General features: G+C 52.0%; 2 protein-coding genes and 1 non-coding gene across 4 annotated transcripts in view; 2 read left to right on the plus strand and 1 right to left on the minus strand.

Annotated features, from left to right (window-relative positions):
- LOC140252624 (USP6 N-terminal-like protein) overlaps positions 1-1,180 on the minus strand; it is a 64,381-nt gene extending 63,201 nt beyond the window's left edge. The window contains exon 1 of the mRNA XM_072337526.1: positions 1,049-1,180. The gene's annotated coding sequence lies outside the window, so the exon portion shown is untranslated. The remainder of the gene's footprint in view (positions 1-1,048) is intronic.
- A 67-nt stretch (positions 1,181-1,247) lies between these two features.
- On the plus strand, positions 1,248-1,320 carry TRNAA-AGC (transfer RNA alanine (anticodon AGC)). Its single transcript has one exon. It is a non-coding gene; the product is annotated as a tRNA-Ala (tRNA).
- Positions 1,321-4,776: 3,456 nt separating this feature from the next.
- RNH1 (ribonuclease/angiogenin inhibitor 1) lies at positions 4,777-12,956 on the plus strand. Of its 2 annotated transcripts, none has more exons than XM_072337595.1 (10): positions 4,777-4,887; positions 6,163-6,268; positions 7,580-7,750; positions 8,331-8,501; positions 8,885-9,055; positions 9,452-9,622; positions 9,993-10,163; positions 10,711-10,881; positions 11,267-11,437; positions 11,764-12,956. In XM_072337595.1, the coding sequence occupies exons 2-10, from the start codon at positions 6,183-6,185 to the stop codon at positions 11,849-11,851; spliced, it is 1,371 nt and encodes a 456-aa protein (XP_072193696.1). In that variant the 5' UTR covers positions 4,777-4,887; positions 6,163-6,182; the 3' UTR covers positions 11,852-12,956. The 2 variants fall into 2 exon arrangements, with proteins under 2 accessions (XP_072193696.1, XP_072193695.1); XM_072337594.1 differs by having other exon boundaries at positions 4,780-4,899.
- Positions 12,957-15,584: the final 2,628 nt, after the last annotated feature.

Genomic DNA, 15,584 nt, shown 5'->3' on the forward strand with positions numbered 1-15,584 from the left:
TCACATCTGAGAGCATCTGTGCAAAGCGCAGCCAACTCACGGCACCAAAGGTTTCTTCCAGCTCTAACAGAGTCCAGCAGACGCTTTGCAAAACTGAGCAGGGGAAACGCCATGCCTGGCACCTCGGACAGGTGGGGTCTGCCAGGAGGGATGCTCACCAAAACCTCCCTGTTTCTGTGCATCAAAAAGACAGTGAAAGGCGCGTGGTCCTGCAGCTCGGTGGGACGGATGTCAAAGTCAGAAGTGGACAACAGACAAAGGAATGATGGTGCAATGCCGTCCAGGCTGGCAAGATGGGGGGGAAGCTCACACGGGGTTAAAATAATGGCTAAGGTACGGGGCTGTCAGAACTGTGAGTCAAGCTGGCAGTCAGGAAGGCAGGCTGCGGAGGGGTGTGGTGGGGTGGCGGCTGTTTGGTCGCTGCCATTTGGGGTGTTTTTTTTTAATAGATAAATGTGTTTGCTGGCTGATCTCCCCTTGGCTGAAACACAAGCAGCAGAGCAGCCCGCAGCCACGAAAACAAGCAACGAGAGGCAGGAGGGCTGCTCAAGAGCCGAAAGCGTGCTGCTTGGGCCCCTCAAAGAAAGACACGGCGTTAAAAGGGACGCGTGAACTCAAAACTTCCCAGCGGTGTCGATAAAGCAGCACTCAGCCCGGCTACTAACGACACCGCGTGAGACAAAACCCATCCCCGGAGCAGAACCTGCCAAGGGAGAGCGATAAAGCACAGCAGGACGGAGCGACGGGCGGAGCGGAGCTACACGCAGCACAGCCGCACAGCCCCGGACCCGCCGCCGCTCCCGCGGTCCCGGCGCAGCGCCCGCCCCGCGCCGTTGCGCTTCGCACCCCCCGCCGTCCCGCGGCCCCCCGCAGCCGCCGCGACGACTTGTCCGCCTCGGGAGGGCCGCAGCTCCATCCCGGGGGGTTCTCCGCGCGGGGAACGCGGGATGCAGTGGCCGCACGCCGGGCACCCCGCATCCCCCGCCCGACCTTCCTCACACACACCGACATCCCCCCGCACGAAGCTCCGCGCCCCGCCGCTCCTCACCGCAGGCGGGCAGCACGCAGCAGCTCCCGGCCTCGCCGCGCATCCCATCCTCCGGCGCGCGCCCCAACGCCCGGCCCGACCCGCGCGCTCCTTCGCGCAGACGCAGTGGGAGGCCGAGCGGGGCCGGGTGCTGTCGGCGAGGCGGCGGCGTCTCGCGAGACGAGAATAGGAAAGGCACGAGAAGGGAGGCTTAGCGGGTGGGGAATTAGCTCAAATGGTAGAGCGCTCGCTTAGCATGCGAGAGGTAGCGGGATCGATGCCCGCATTCTCCAGTTTTTCTTTCTTAGGCTGGTGGTTGGAGGTGGGCTGTGCTTATGCTCCGCGAATCGGTTTTGCTACTGAAACAATCCTTTTTACGCATTCCTTTAAAAAGAACTGCGGGCTGCAACCACGCTCTTGGAAAATCGTTCTGTCCCCAGCACCCTTCATTCTAAGCAGCAAGGCTGGGACACCTCTCGGCCCCTTCCGGATAATGGGAACAGCCAGACCGAGATCTGAAAGGCAGATAGAGGTGAAGAGTTTGTTCTCATCTTCTAAGAGTGATTTATAGCAAGGATTTGGAGTCCCGAACAATCTCATGCAATAACCAGCTGTCACTGCAGCCTCCTCTTTCATCAGCTGCTGCACAGCCAACGTAAGGAGACTCCGAGGCGAAATGTGGGTGTATTTATGGTCCGATTCTCAATTTCCCCCTCTAGATGCAAAGAACATCCTTACCCACCCGCCCGCTCCAGCCCTGGTCCCGTAGCAGCTGGGTGACAGCAGCAGAGCCCCAAGGTGCACAGCTGGAGCTGTACCGCCCCCTGCAGCTCAGCTGCTGCTGTGCTGAGCAGCTCCTCCTCCAGCTCGGAGCTCTGGAGCCTCTCGTTAACTAACAGCACGCTTCCTATCCGGCCTAGCAGTGACCACAGCCAGAAACTGTACGCCTTAGGACAATACATTGCACAAATATTCAAAGCGTTACTTCCTCACAACAACCCTCGCCCCCAATATAGACGCAGCATGAAACAAAGAGGGCAGCTTTTCTGTTACGAGAACAAGAAGACCACATCAGAGCAGCAAAGCATTCCTCCTGATGGCTTTCTTGTGGGAATCTCTGCCGAGCCGTCACAGCACAGAGCCGCCATATGTTTGCACACACGCAGCTGAGGAGCATTTGCTCAGATATGCCAGAAGCTCAAACGTGCAGCCCCCGGCCACTTGCTCGCCAGCAGCATGTGCTGATCGACCTCCCCTGTGCTGCTCCTGCGGCACTGTGGCCGAGTCCTGGTGTCAGATTCTCCGCCCTGGCTTCACAGATGCTGGGGCTTCTTTTCCCCTTCCAAGAGCTTTATCAGCCTGCCGGCTCTTGAGGAATGGCCCGAGTTCTGCGTTTCCTCCCCCCACAAAGCTTCACAAGCTTGAGGAACAAATGGCCCTCAGGCAGAAGGACAGGCTGACAGAGAGGAAGGGCCAACAGCCAAACCTGGCCTCTTGAATGTGACAGATGGGGCTGGGTGCATTCCTACGACTTGCTGCCGCAACTCATTGGTTTGCTGGTAGGCATCACACGGTCAAGCTAGCAAAAGAACTGTCACTACCCTGAAAACTCTAATGTTTTTAATTGCAATTAAGCCCACGCACAAAGGCATGGTGAGAGCAGAGAGGACGGAATGGCAGAGTGCTGGAGGGCAGAAAGACAGAGCTTTCAGCTTATGCTAATGGGTTTAATTCTGAGACAATTTAAGTAGCCGTCTGGATTGCTTGCTCTAGGTCATGTGCATATGGGCATCAGCTTTAAAATGAAGTCATCTTAAATGCAGAGATACGTCCTGACCTCTCCAGGATACAGGGCTGCCCTGGCTAGGTACATGGAATCATAGAATGACTTGGGTTGAAAGGAACCTCAAAGATCATTTAGTTCCAACTTCTGTGGACACTGGTGTGCTCTTCTTAATGCCAAGCTAAAGAAGAAAGAAACCCAGCTGGGAGACAGGTGTGCTCCATTTCCCCTGGGGTGTATTGTACCCACTGAGTGGGACAGCCTGGCCCTGCTTGCTGCAGAAATGCCATTTCATTGTTCCCAAGATGCCCTTGGTTGTCCCCACAGTGGGGGCAACCCAGGGGACAAAGGAGTTTTTGGATCCACCCAGTTTCTGTTGGTCAACTGCTGGATGGACTGTGCCGTCCTCAAACCACGCATCCTCATATCCCTTACACAGTCCTCATGCCCCAGCCCAGACAAACTCAGACTTTGGGAGCAAAGAGCTGAGAAATGGATCCAAAACAGGGCTGCAGCTTTGCTGTGCTGTTATCATACTCACATGGGGCTGCCCCTGCTAGGATATTCATGCCACTCTCTTGCCCCTACAGGAATCTGATGACCCAAGCCTGCAGGCCAGAGGACAGCCATGTGTGAAGCATGGCTGCCAGCACAGGTGGCAGGGACAAATGGCCACTCATGAACATTAAACTGCCCCTATGAGCATTGGGTTTTGTGGGAAGCTTGCTCTGGCACCGCTGCCAGACCACATCCTGCTGCAACTACTGCCAGCCTTTGGAATTTGCAGTGAAAAGGGGCAGTGGTCCTGCCCATCCTGCAGCCCATCTACGCCAAGGAGGAAAAACACAACCCAACTCTCCTCCCTCTAGCAGATTCCGCCTGCACAACAGCAGAGGTTGCATAGTAACAGAAGCAGGAAAGCATCTGCCTGCCCCTCGCACAGACCTGAGCAGGAAGGTTGGTATCAGCATGGCACCAGGCCTGAAAGGTCCTTAACGTTTCCCTTTTGCTTAGCAAAGGGGAGCACCGAAAGACAGGGGCTGCTGTGTCGGAGAGCTATGGAGTGAGCTGGGGGCATGGGGTGATTTGTGGGAGTACAAACATCAGATGAAGCCAAAATTCTGATGGGTGAGGCAGGGTAGCCCGGTGCGTCATCCAGATTGCTCTGAGCACTCTGCAGCCTTTCCCTGCCCTACCCTGTGCAAGGCTGAAGGAGCTTTCACCAGGGTTAAAAGTGATAGGAAACGACAGCAAGTTGGGGAGTGGCCATTATTGGGAGGAGGAAGAGAACAGGGTGATGATGAACATGCCCCAGCTCCAGCCATGTTGTGTGGGTGTGCACAGCCCAGGGCTGCATTTCACATGGCTTGAAGCAGCATTAACGGAGGGAATGTGGGAGAAAACTGTGCCACCGGGGCTGGTAGAGGGCATGGAGGGCACCACACGTGCCCCTCAAGCTGTCTCCATAGGCAGCCACCAGCTCACTAAGGAATGGGTTTTGTTGCTGTTCCCAGAATGGCCCGTAGGAAGGAGTCGGTTCTCAGTCCAAGAGGGATGGTAACGTGTAACTTTTGGTCCTCTGGTCCCCTGTGCATCACCTCTCTACAGCGATGTGCCCTGATGCCTCTGCTCTGAGGCTGGAGGAAAGGGGATTAGAGGGGTGGGGAAAGAGGAAAATAGGGGGAAATGGGGTAGAGGGTAACGAAGGAGAGAGGATGAAAAAGAAGGGAGAAAAGAGGAAGAAAAGAATGGGGAAAAAGAAAAAAAGAGGGAAGGGGAAATAAAGGAGAAAAGGAAGAGGGAGAGAAAAAAGAGAGAGGGCATCGAGGGAACGGAGTACGGGAAGAAAGGGAGGAGGGAGAAGAGAAAGGAGGTAAAACAAGGAGGACTGGAAAAAAACAGCGAGGAGAGAGGAAAGGGAAGCGGGGAAGGAGGAGCGGCACACGCGCTCCTCCCCGTCCGGCGGCGCGGAGCCTCCCCGCAGGGAGGAGCGGAGCGGAGCGGAACGGGACGGGCGGGCGCTGCGGGCGGGCGGCGGTGGTGGCTCGGCGGGCGTGGGCAGGGCCAGGCCGCGGCGGTAAGGGCGGAGGTACGGCGGCGGGGACGCGAGTGGGAGCGGGGGCAGAGCCGGGGGCCGCGGCAGCGCTCCGGGAAGCGGCGGGTCCCGGTGACGAGAGGGAGGTTGTCCCGGGGGAGCTCGTCGCTGGTCACGGCGCCGCTTCCCGCACTCCCGGGGTCTCGGCAACTGCCGGCATTAAGCGTTAACCGCGATGCGGGAAGGGAGGAAGGATGCCGGGAGTTGGGAGGGGGCGGCGGGGAGCGGGGCCCGGGGATGCTCCGAGCGGTGCCGGCTCAGCGGGAGCCCTTTGTGATCGCGGGGGGAGAAAAGGAGAAGAATGCAGCGGGAGCTGGAGGCGTTCGCTGGGTTGTGCAACACTTTGTGCTGTTTGCTCGCTTCTTTCCACCGGTTTGGCTCGGCCCGGCCGCTGGCACCGCGTTACCCCGCCTGTAAATACAGCTGCGGGTCCCTCAGCACCGCCTGATCGAGTCCTGCTTTCAGACGAGGCCTCAACCCTTCGAAAGAGCACGGCTTGCCCAAGTCGCGCAGCAGTTCCTGTCTTGCTCACCCACTTGCACGCCGTTCTGCTCTCCCGGAGCTTGTCGTTTCCTCCACGCATTTAGGCAGCGCCGCTCCCGGCACAGATTTGGGGTGCGGAGCATCCCCCTTGCAGCCTAGCGGCTGTAACGTGTTGCCAGGCGGCACCCTGCGCCGTGTTTGTGACGGGGATGGAAAAAGGCGGTGATGAACAGCACTCAGCAGCGCTGGGGTTTTCCCTTTTTTCTTTTTTTTACTGCCTCATTCCAAAGTGATAACTCAAAAGGCCCATTTTCTTAAAAACGGATTCTCCGGAATCTGACTGTGTCATGACTAATCATGACTGAGTCATGCTGGCACAGCCCAGACGCCAAAACTTTTTGTCACCTCTAGGTTTAGCACTGCCCACTGTAGGCTCAGAGCAGAGCTCAGCTCTCAGCCTCAGTGTGTTCTCCTGCGTGTTTGCTGGCACTCGCTGTGTCTGTGCTCGTTCAGAAGTGCCATCTGACTGTGGAGCAAAGGAGATCCCTGCTTGCCCTGCTCTCTGCGCTTTGACTGGCCCAACTGGAGTGACCTGTCAAGGCTTGGGAACCAAGCGGTGGAGGAACACTTCTCCTTTACCCGTGTTCCACCTCTTGTGGACACGCATTTCATTCTGTGATAGTGAAAAGAGCTGCAGCGTGTGGGTTTGAAGAGAGTTGCTGCCCTTGCTTCTCAACCAGTGGCAAAAATAACAGCTGGATTTAAACTTTTCAGATCTTTTCTCGACTTTCAAAATGGACCTTGACATCCAGTGTGAGGAGATGAGCCCATCGAGGTGGGCCGAACTTCTGACCACCATGAAGTCCTGCAGCACCATCAGGTAGTAATGCAGTGCATTTCACTAGTGAAACTGAGCTGCGGTATCGTTGACTCGTGACTTAATGGTTGCATGGGAGCGGGGACAGTTCTACATATTTTTGTGCAACCTGTTGATTAAAAAGATAAAAGCTGTCTTGGTTTTTTTTTTTGGTCAAGAGATAAGCAGCCATGCAGTGTGGTGTGCACTCAGACAGGCAATGTCTCGATTGGTTACCTACACGTTTGACCACCACTTTGGTTAATTCTGTCTTTCTTGGCAGTGAGATCCCTCCAGCAGGGGAAGGCATCTCTCCTTTGTGCTCATTAAGTTGCATGCTCTCCGGGCTGCAGTTCACATGCTGCCAAGTGACTGTTCGTTAATTGTTATGCACAAGCCACATGCCACCATCTTTTAATTCTTTTCTCAGCCATCAGAAATGCCCACCCTGTGTGCTGAGCTGGAGGGGAACTGAGCTTCCTAGTGTAAGCTGGGGGATGGGGTGAGACCAGATTTGTTCTGCATGATTCCCTCTTTGCTGGCTGGGAATTCACCTTCTGTGAGCTGGCATCTTCCTGCTTGGGCTGGAGAGGGTAGGCCATATCCAGCCAGCCTGGACGAGGTCAGGCAGGTTGAGGTTGACTTCCTGTTGTTTTTCAGAAGAGTGTTTTTTGCAGGCAAGCATGTGGGTTTCCTGAGGGCTGCCTTGGGTACACTTAGACTTAAGGGAATGTCTGTGTCCTGAGCAGAGTACAGGCTGCTTGAGGCGTAGTGGATAGGAGTAGTTGTGTCGGGGGCTGTTCAACAGTGTTGAACACAACCCCATTTGGGAGATGCCCCTGCCATGCTGCACACTCCTTCATGCTGGGAGTTGTGCTTGAGAGAGGCCACGACTCATCCACAGGACACCAGATTGCCAAGTGCATCTCTGAGGCTGGGAAACCTGGCCAAAGACCCAGTTTGGCTGGTCTTAGCGTAGAACCAGTCTGACAGCCTACGAGCTGGCTGCTAGCTAGATGTGGCTTCAGATGCTGGTAGTTTGTTGCTGGTGAAGTTCTGATGAGGGTGCATCATCTTCCAGCCCTGCCAAAGGAGCACAACTCTTGCATCTGCATAGCACAGCCTGTGTCTTGGGAAGCTGGCATCCAGTCCCTCTAATGCCTGACCACTCTCTGGTGGAAAAACCTTTTCCTAACACCCACCCACCCCTGACACAGCTCCATGCCATTCCCAGGAGGCATAAATCAGCCGCTTTGCTTTCATAGCAAGCTCTTCAGCCAAGGAGACCAGTGTGACTTTGTGGACTGATGTGCTCCATGCGTGCTTGTCTTTTAGGCTGGATGACTGCAATCTCTCCAGTAGTAACTGCAAGGATCTCTCCTCAATCATCCATACAAATCCATCCCTCAAAGAGCTGAAGCTGAACAACAACGAGCTGGGGGATGCAGGTATTGAGTACCTGTCTAAAGGCTTGCTGACTCCGAGCTGTAGTTTGGAGAAGTTATGGTAAGTCCCCGCTGATTGTTTTGCTCTAATATGTTTGCGGAGTGTTGTAGATGAAGTCACAAGGCAAACTAGTGTGTGGTCATAATACCAGAGCCACGATGGTGCAACTCAGCCATTATCTAGATCACATGCTTTGAAAACAGCCATTTTTTTTTGCTTCTGTCTTTAGGAACCAAGCAAAAGGTTGTTCCTGAGAGCCAACCAAACCCAATCCAAAGTTAGCAGTGCTGTGTGTGACACTTCTCCATGACAAGAACTTGATGTCTCATAACTTCAAACACCACTTAGCAATAACAACTTGGTTGGCACATAACTTCTCTCAGCCTGAGAGCTGAAGGATTGGCTTTATAGATCCTTCTTTAGGATACAATAGAACTTTTAAATGGTGTGTCCAGGGTTTTAAGCCAAGTCAAAGGAGATTTTTATTTTTAGTTACTCTGGATACTTAAAGTAGGGTTACATACCTGGATGAACTGCTATCTAGAGGGCCAGTGACAGACCTCAGCAGGCACAGCTCTTCCAGAAGAGCCTCTGTAGTTGTGAGGATGCATTTCTCTCACCTCCACTGCCTCCTCTTTAGGCTGCAGAACTGCAACCTGACCAGTGCCAGCTGTGAGACTCTCCGCTCCGTCCTCAGTGCACAGCCATCACTGACAGATCTGCACGTCGGCGATAACAAACTGGGGACTGCTGGGGTGAAGGTGCTGTGCCAAGGGCTGATGAACCCCAACTGTAAGCTGCAGAAGCTGCAGTAAGTAGCCATTGGGCATTCTAGCCATCCAGCAGTTCAGCTTTGTTGTGTCTTGACCTTGGGACAAGCGCAGTTCTGTGGCCAGCTGTGGATTTTGTTTTGTTTGAATGTGGCCACATTAATTTATGGGAGTGGGTCTTGAGGATTCTTCATAGCTGGATGCCTGTTCCCATAGGCGTTGTTTAGCCCCCTTGGCAGTGATGGCAAGTAACGCAAGATGTTTCTGATATCCCAGGGTTCTTTCTCATTTCATGCATTGCCTGGTCCCTAAGTAGACCCCACCAGCATGTTTTCTGCCCTGGCTGATGCACGCTTTGCCAGTGCCGAGTGGGTAAGAAGACACTCAATACTTGGTTTTGCCTGGATTTGTTCTCTCCTTGCAGGCTGGAGTATTGTGAACTCACCGCTGATATCGTGGAAGCTCTCAATGCTGCGCTGCAAGCCATGCCCACCCTGAAGGAGCTCAGCCTAAGTAACAACACGCTGGGAGATACAGCTGTGAAGCAGCTGTGCCGGGGGCTGGTGGAGGCGAGCTGTGACTTGGAGTTACTACAGTAAGGAGGAGCTGGTCATCTCTGACTGCAAATAGTCCTACTGCTGTTCCTGCCATGGATAAAAAGAATGCTTGTCAAGAATGCTTGAAGTTTAGGCCAGCATTTTGCTGGCTCAGATTTCTTAACTGTTGAAATCAAAAGTGCACATCCAGGGTTTTCAGGTTTTGTGTTTGTTTGTTTGTTTTTAATTATCACGTGATTCTACACCAGGTTAAACACGTAACTGCAAGTTTAACTTGTAACTACTTGCTGGTGTCCGAGCGTGGAGGAACAATCACAGCACCCAGTTTGCAGCAGGAAACTATCCCATAGCACTTGTCCTGTACAAACTGGGGGTGGTGGACAAACACTGCAGCCAGTCTGGAGCAGCAGCTAAACATGTGTTTTTTTCTGCAGCCTGGAGAACTGTGGGATAACCAGCGACAGCTGTCGGGATATCAGCGCGGTTCTCAGCAGCAAGCCCTCTCTGCTGGATCTTGCTGTGGGGGATAACAAGATAGGGGACACCGGGCTGGCCCTCCTGTGCCAAGGACTGTTACATCCCAACTGCAAGATCCAGAAGCTATGGTAAGTGTAGACAGGGTGTGCCTGAATCCCTCTGGCGGCCTGTGAGCTATCTGCACTGCATCGCTCGTTTACTTCTAAGCAGAAAGCATCCCAGTTACACCCTCTAGTGAAACAAGGGTGTCTCTGCTGTTCATAGCTCAGCCAGTTCATGGCTGCTCTGAGCTGCTTTATGAGTGTTGGGATTTATCTTCTGGTTTAGACAGAGCTTTTGGTGTAAAAGATGGAGAGTAAGGAGGAAGCTTGTGTGAATGGATGAGTTTTGTGAAGGACAGGAGAAAAGGAAATGCTGTAACCAGAATTCACAATGCTAACGTAGTTTTCTAATCTAAATAATTATTGGGGCAAAATAATGTTTTGTTCTTCCCTGCAGGTTATGGGACTGTGACCTCACAAGTGCCAGCTGTAAAGATCTCTCCAGAGTCTTCAGTACAAAAGAGACCCTCCTAGAGGTCAGTCTGATAGACAACAACCTGAGGGACTCCGGTATGGAAATGCTGTGTCAGGCTCTCAAGGATCCCAAAGCTCACCTCCAGGAGCTATGGTGAGCTGCTAACACAAAGCCACAGTTGCAATAGTTCTTCAGACATCGTTTACCTAAAAGATAATAGACTTTTGGACTAGATGTAGCATTTCTAAACTTCTTTGAAGATCTGCCTTGTAGTCGACCTGATGTAGCAGTGGGTTGGATTAGATGATCTCCAGAGGTCCCTCCCCAACTCCTTCAGTTCTGTGATCCTGTTATAAGTCAAAGGAGACCAAGCATTACTTGGAAAACTTCCACCTAATATATTTTATTCTGCCACAGATGGCAACTAAGAAGCTGTGTTGTAAGTTCAAAAGGCCTCAAGTAATAGCAAAATGGGTGCTGTGATCAGCTAGCTCAGTTTCTCCACTGAAATACAAGCTCACATTGAGGAACCAAAATTAGAAGGCTTGTGTCTCAAGTACTGCAGCTTCAAGTTTACGTCCTGAGAAAGCTCATGGGTTAGGATGGTCTGGTATTGCATGGCCTGGAAATTAATGTTGTACTTCCACGTAGCACTTTAGCAGGCAGCACTTTAGCTTCTCATGTCATTTTTGCTTTGCAGGGTTAGAGAGTGTGGGCTCACAGCTGCTTGTTGCAAGGCAGTCAGCTCCGTTCTAAGCGTGAACAAACACTTGCAAGTCCTGCACATCGGTGAGAACAAGCTGGGCAATGCCGGGGTGGAGATCCTGTGTGAGGGGCTGCTGCACCCCAACTGCAACATCCACTCTCTATGGTAAGGTGCACCCTCAGGGGTCATCTCTGTTACTGCATTACCCTTCCAAGCACAGCATGCAGAGAGGGATAACAGTGAAGTTTTTTGCTCACAGGAAACAATTCATACCACATACTGATGTTTAACTAGACCAATCCCACCTCACAAGTAAATGGAAGCCACTGTTGCTTCCATGTATCCTGATAGTCACGGTGTCTTGTATATGCAACTCAGTGGTGCATCAGTAGGTGTCATGGGGACAACACAGAGCAGCCTCTGCTGGTGTTTCTGAGATGCTCACCCTTGGGAATCTCTGGGCTGCACCAGCATACCCCAAGCTGGGGTTGGACAGGGTGTCTCTGGAGCTAGCACTCACTGCACTGACCTCTCTGTGTTTTCCCCACAGGCTGGGCAACTGCGATATCACCGCGGCTTGCTGTGCCACGCTGGCTAATGTCATGATCACCAAGCAGAACCTTACAGAGCTGGACCTGAGCTACAACACTCTGGATGATGAAGGTGTGATGAAGCTCTGCGAAGCCGTGAGGAACCCCAACTGCAAGATGCAGCAGCTGATGTGAGCAATGCTTGTGTTCCTTTGGGCAAATGGCTGATCCTACGGGGTGGAACACCACCTACGTGCTGCAAAACATGCCCCATCCCTTCCAAATGGCATGGCTGTAGTGGCTCTGGTCCATAAGGCCCAGGAAGGAAGGAATGGTGATGCTGGGGAGGGAACAATGCAGTTGCCTTACCGGCATTTGGACTGGACTTTGCAGTCTAGCTGGGGCCCCTTCTGTCAGTTAGTCTTCTCATGACAGTCATCTGTGTGTCTTTCTGCCCTATTTGACCTTAATGGGAAGATACCCACTAACCCAATCTGCTCTTTTTATTTTGATTCAGCCTGTACGACATTTTCTGGGGTCCTGAAGTGGATGATGAACTAAAAGCCCTGGAAGAGGCCAGACCTGACGTGAAGATCATTTCATGAGTGATGACAACCTGCAGAGCAAAGTCTAAACAACATCCTCTTCTTAATCTGAACTTTTCTTACATAAAGCTAATTAATTTAATATAGAATGTGCTTTTACCAAAAAAAAAAAGCCTTGTGGATTCCCAGAGTGGGGGTCTGGGTAGCTGGTAAGCCTTGTGTGTCGCTGGATCTGCCAACGCTGAGGCTTGTGGAAGCATTGTACATGCACTATGGCATCGCTATCCTTGAAATAAAGAAATAGTGGGCATCTGCTAGAAGCTGGGCTGTACCCTTTAGGACCTCTTTAATCCTATAATCCTTCACAACGTATTAGTCAGGCTTTAACGAGAGCTCCTTTCCAAAGGCAAGGGGAGAACCACCTCCTGTATTGTTACAGAGGGGTGCCTCTGCCAGGTCTCTGGGGAGAGCTTTCCAGAAACCAGCAAGTGTGCTTTTTAGTTAGAAACTGAGCTCTCCACTGCCTTTCCCTAGAGGAGCTCTTGGGAAAGCAGCAGTGACCAGGCTGCTGGAGGAGAGAAAAAGGAGTGGCTCTTCAGCTGCTTAGTCAGAATTAGCATCCCTCCAAGAGTGATTTTTTTCCTACCAACAAAAGATGCTGTGTGTTTATATTAGTATGGGGGAAGATTATGTGGTTTAATATGTTTGCTCTGGCAAGAGTGGTTCTACGGGAGTTTTTATTAAAGTCTGTTTGCAAATAATTAACTGCTTCATTCAAGTAAGATACAGTCCATTGCTCAAATCTGTATATTTCTCCCTCATGACCAACCCCCATCTCTTCTGAGCTGCACTGTTAGTAATACCTTGCTTTGTATTTGTTTTTGGTTACATTCCTGGCTGAAGCACATTGGGAGGAGACTTGTCGAGCCCTTAGGAAGGCTGCAAGCCTAGAAAACATTCCCCTTGCTTCTGAGGCTGTTTGCCCAGTCAGGATTTTAATAAACTTTGTTGCAAGGGGAAACAAAGCTGACACACACCCAGAACACTGCAATGAAAGAAAACGTGGCCTAAAAAAATGCAAGTGGGAAGTTGGGTGTTGCACTGTGCTAACCCTGCAAAAAAAAGCATGTGAAATTAAAGCCTGTTTCCTGACGCCTCCTTCCCTAAAGCTGTTGCTTGGTGTTTTGGTCACTTGCAAATCCCACCTAGGCGTACGATTTGAAGGTGTCCTGCAGGCTTTGTCATGTGATGCCTACATGTTTATCTTGTAACTGGCTTCTCTTGGGCTTAGGAAAGTGTTGATCTGGAAGAAGCTGTTAGTGGTTCTTACAAAGGAAGCATTTTCACGAGCAGAGCTCCTGTAGCAGTCAGCACAAGCCCCAAATGTGCCCCAGAAGAAGTTTACTTGTGCCTTCAGGCAGGTGTGAATGGCCAGGTAGGTTTGTTCCCCACCGCACTTCTCTTAGCAAGATTAAGAAGTCCAGATCTAACTCTCAGTTCACAGCAGACATCTGAATGCTATTGCAAAGCCAGCATAGCCCAGTGTTAACAGTATGAACAAGCTTCCCCGCACCATCCTTCTGTAGTGCACAGCCTCTGAGCACTGCTTTCCAAACACTGCACAGAAAACCACTAACCCTACTCCACCAGGGACAACTCAGCTCTCCAAGCAAATACTAGCAGCTTAAAAAACCACAGCATCTGAGACCAAATGGGTAGCAGAGAACTTGACTCCAGAGCATTCACATTCTTTTGCATTCTAGATGCCATTAGCAGCAAGAGCCTCTGCAGTCTCAAAGCATGTGATCTGGAGCAGGGAGGTCACAGTGCTCCAGCAGCGCTGCCAGGAGCAGTCATCATCAGGGTGTGACCCTCTGAAGTGTGTCACACTCCTCCAAAACCCTCTGGCCCTCTGCTGAGCTGGTCCATCAGGAGTCACTTTTTGCCTGAAATCTTCCTTTACCTCAGAAAAATCATTATTTTTTGTCATCTTTTCCAATATTGGGCAAATAACTCTTCCTTTCCGCGTGCCTCACTCTGCAGCCATCACCCCTTCCTCCTCAACACTCCATCTCATTCTATCCCTTTTAATGATAGCAAAAACACACATCAACATGAAATAATAAAAACCAGAGAGGCAAAATGCCTCCTGTATCCCTTTCCAGGCCAGGAAGTACACGGAAACGTGTAGCTCTCAGACTGCATGGAGCCAACCTCCTGCCAGAGGAGAGAAGGCCACCCTACAAGCACCATAACCCCTTTCAAGCTGGAGGGCAAATTACCAGCACATAGGATCCACAGCCACATGGCTGAAGGGAATGAAAATTCTGACCCTACAAGTGTTGGGACAGAACATTCGAGAGCCAGCTTTTCCCAGCCCCACTTACCTCTTTCCATGAGCAGTCCTCCATCTGCTGGTGCCGCATTGCCTTGATCTGCACAGTTAATTACAGTGTTGCAGATGACTAAAGCTCCTCAGCTCCAGGCACAGAGGCACTCCCCAGCTGCACTGTGATGGCCCAGAAGGGATTGCTGCTGGAGCTCCTGCTGCCAAGCTGGAGGCCTCAGCTCATCCCTGGTGTGCAGCAACAGTAAAATAAGCAGCACATGGAGGAACTGGGGTACAGACCCCCCAAAAGGTCCCATCTCCTTCCTCATCTCCTCCTCAGTGCTCAGCCCTGTAACAGTCATGGAGCTCAGCACTGTTTTCTTACTCCCAAAGGAAAGCACCATTCCCACCTTCCAGACGTCACGCTGTGCTAAAACCACCTGTTAGATGCATCTTTGGGCTCATGGCTCTGCACCTGGGGGCGCACAGGGAGGGCTTTGGCACAGCTGAGAGCACAGAGAGAGCTCCAGGGATGTGTGCAAAGGCTTCCACGACCCTTGCAGCCACATCTCACAGGCACACAAACTGCCAGCTCTCTATGGCTATGATGGAGTTACCCAGGCACCAGCCCAGCCAGCACATTGTTCCACGTGTACGTCCTGTTCTCCTCTGGCTTGGTCAATATTGGCTCCTGGGAACTTGTTTTCTTGGTGCAACAAAGCAACCCTGTGCTGTGTGCTGGCAGCAGGCTCGGAAGGTTCCCAGGATCCTGCCCTGAAGCTGTTTCTGAAGGTAGGATTTGGGAGCTAGGCCTCTGGGAGGAGCTGGGAATGAGGTCCTTGTGGCTCTGGGGGGAAGGCAGCAACATCTCCTGTGCCTGCAGGGCTATTTATGCTGGGGGCTGCCTCTCTTAGGGGGCTCAGGAAGGAGCAGAAGGGTGAGCTGTTTCCTCTTGCCCACACCGATGCAGACACAAGCACGAAGGAAGCACCTGGTCCACTGTAGGCTTTCATTCACACATCAAAGAATGGGTGACAGCCAGACCGAGCAGAGAAGCTGTGTACCATAGCCAGCCCTGCTGTGACATCTGGCCTTGCGAGGGGAAGCAATGTTCAGATGAGCTTCAGAAGCATAGGGTGAAGCATGATGGTGACAGAGACATCCAGCTTTGTTGCTTGCCTCTATTTAAATGGCTGCTTTACCCATCATTCTCCTTATTCAGGTGCAGACCATTAAGAGTGAAAACCTCTCAGGTGACTGGCAGCCAGGTCTAGAGCAACAATGTCTGCTGAAGGTTATCTTCATTGTATGCTCTTCCTGAGGGCTCTGCTATCAATAAACCCCTCTTGATGCTCAGATCTGCACCTAAGCCTTCCTGTAGCTCCTTGAGCATCCTCACAGCACACTTTCTTACTGCAGGTTAGCAGAGAGTTAAGTTTCCTGTGCAGATTTATAATGCTTCTC

The sequence above is a fragment of the Excalfactoria chinensis genome, chromosome 5 (genome assembly GCF_039878825.1).
Source record: "Excalfactoria chinensis isolate bCotChi1 chromosome 5, bCotChi1.hap2, whole genome shotgun sequence".
NCBI lineage: Eukaryota > Metazoa > Chordata > Aves > Galliformes > Phasianidae > Excalfactoria > Excalfactoria chinensis.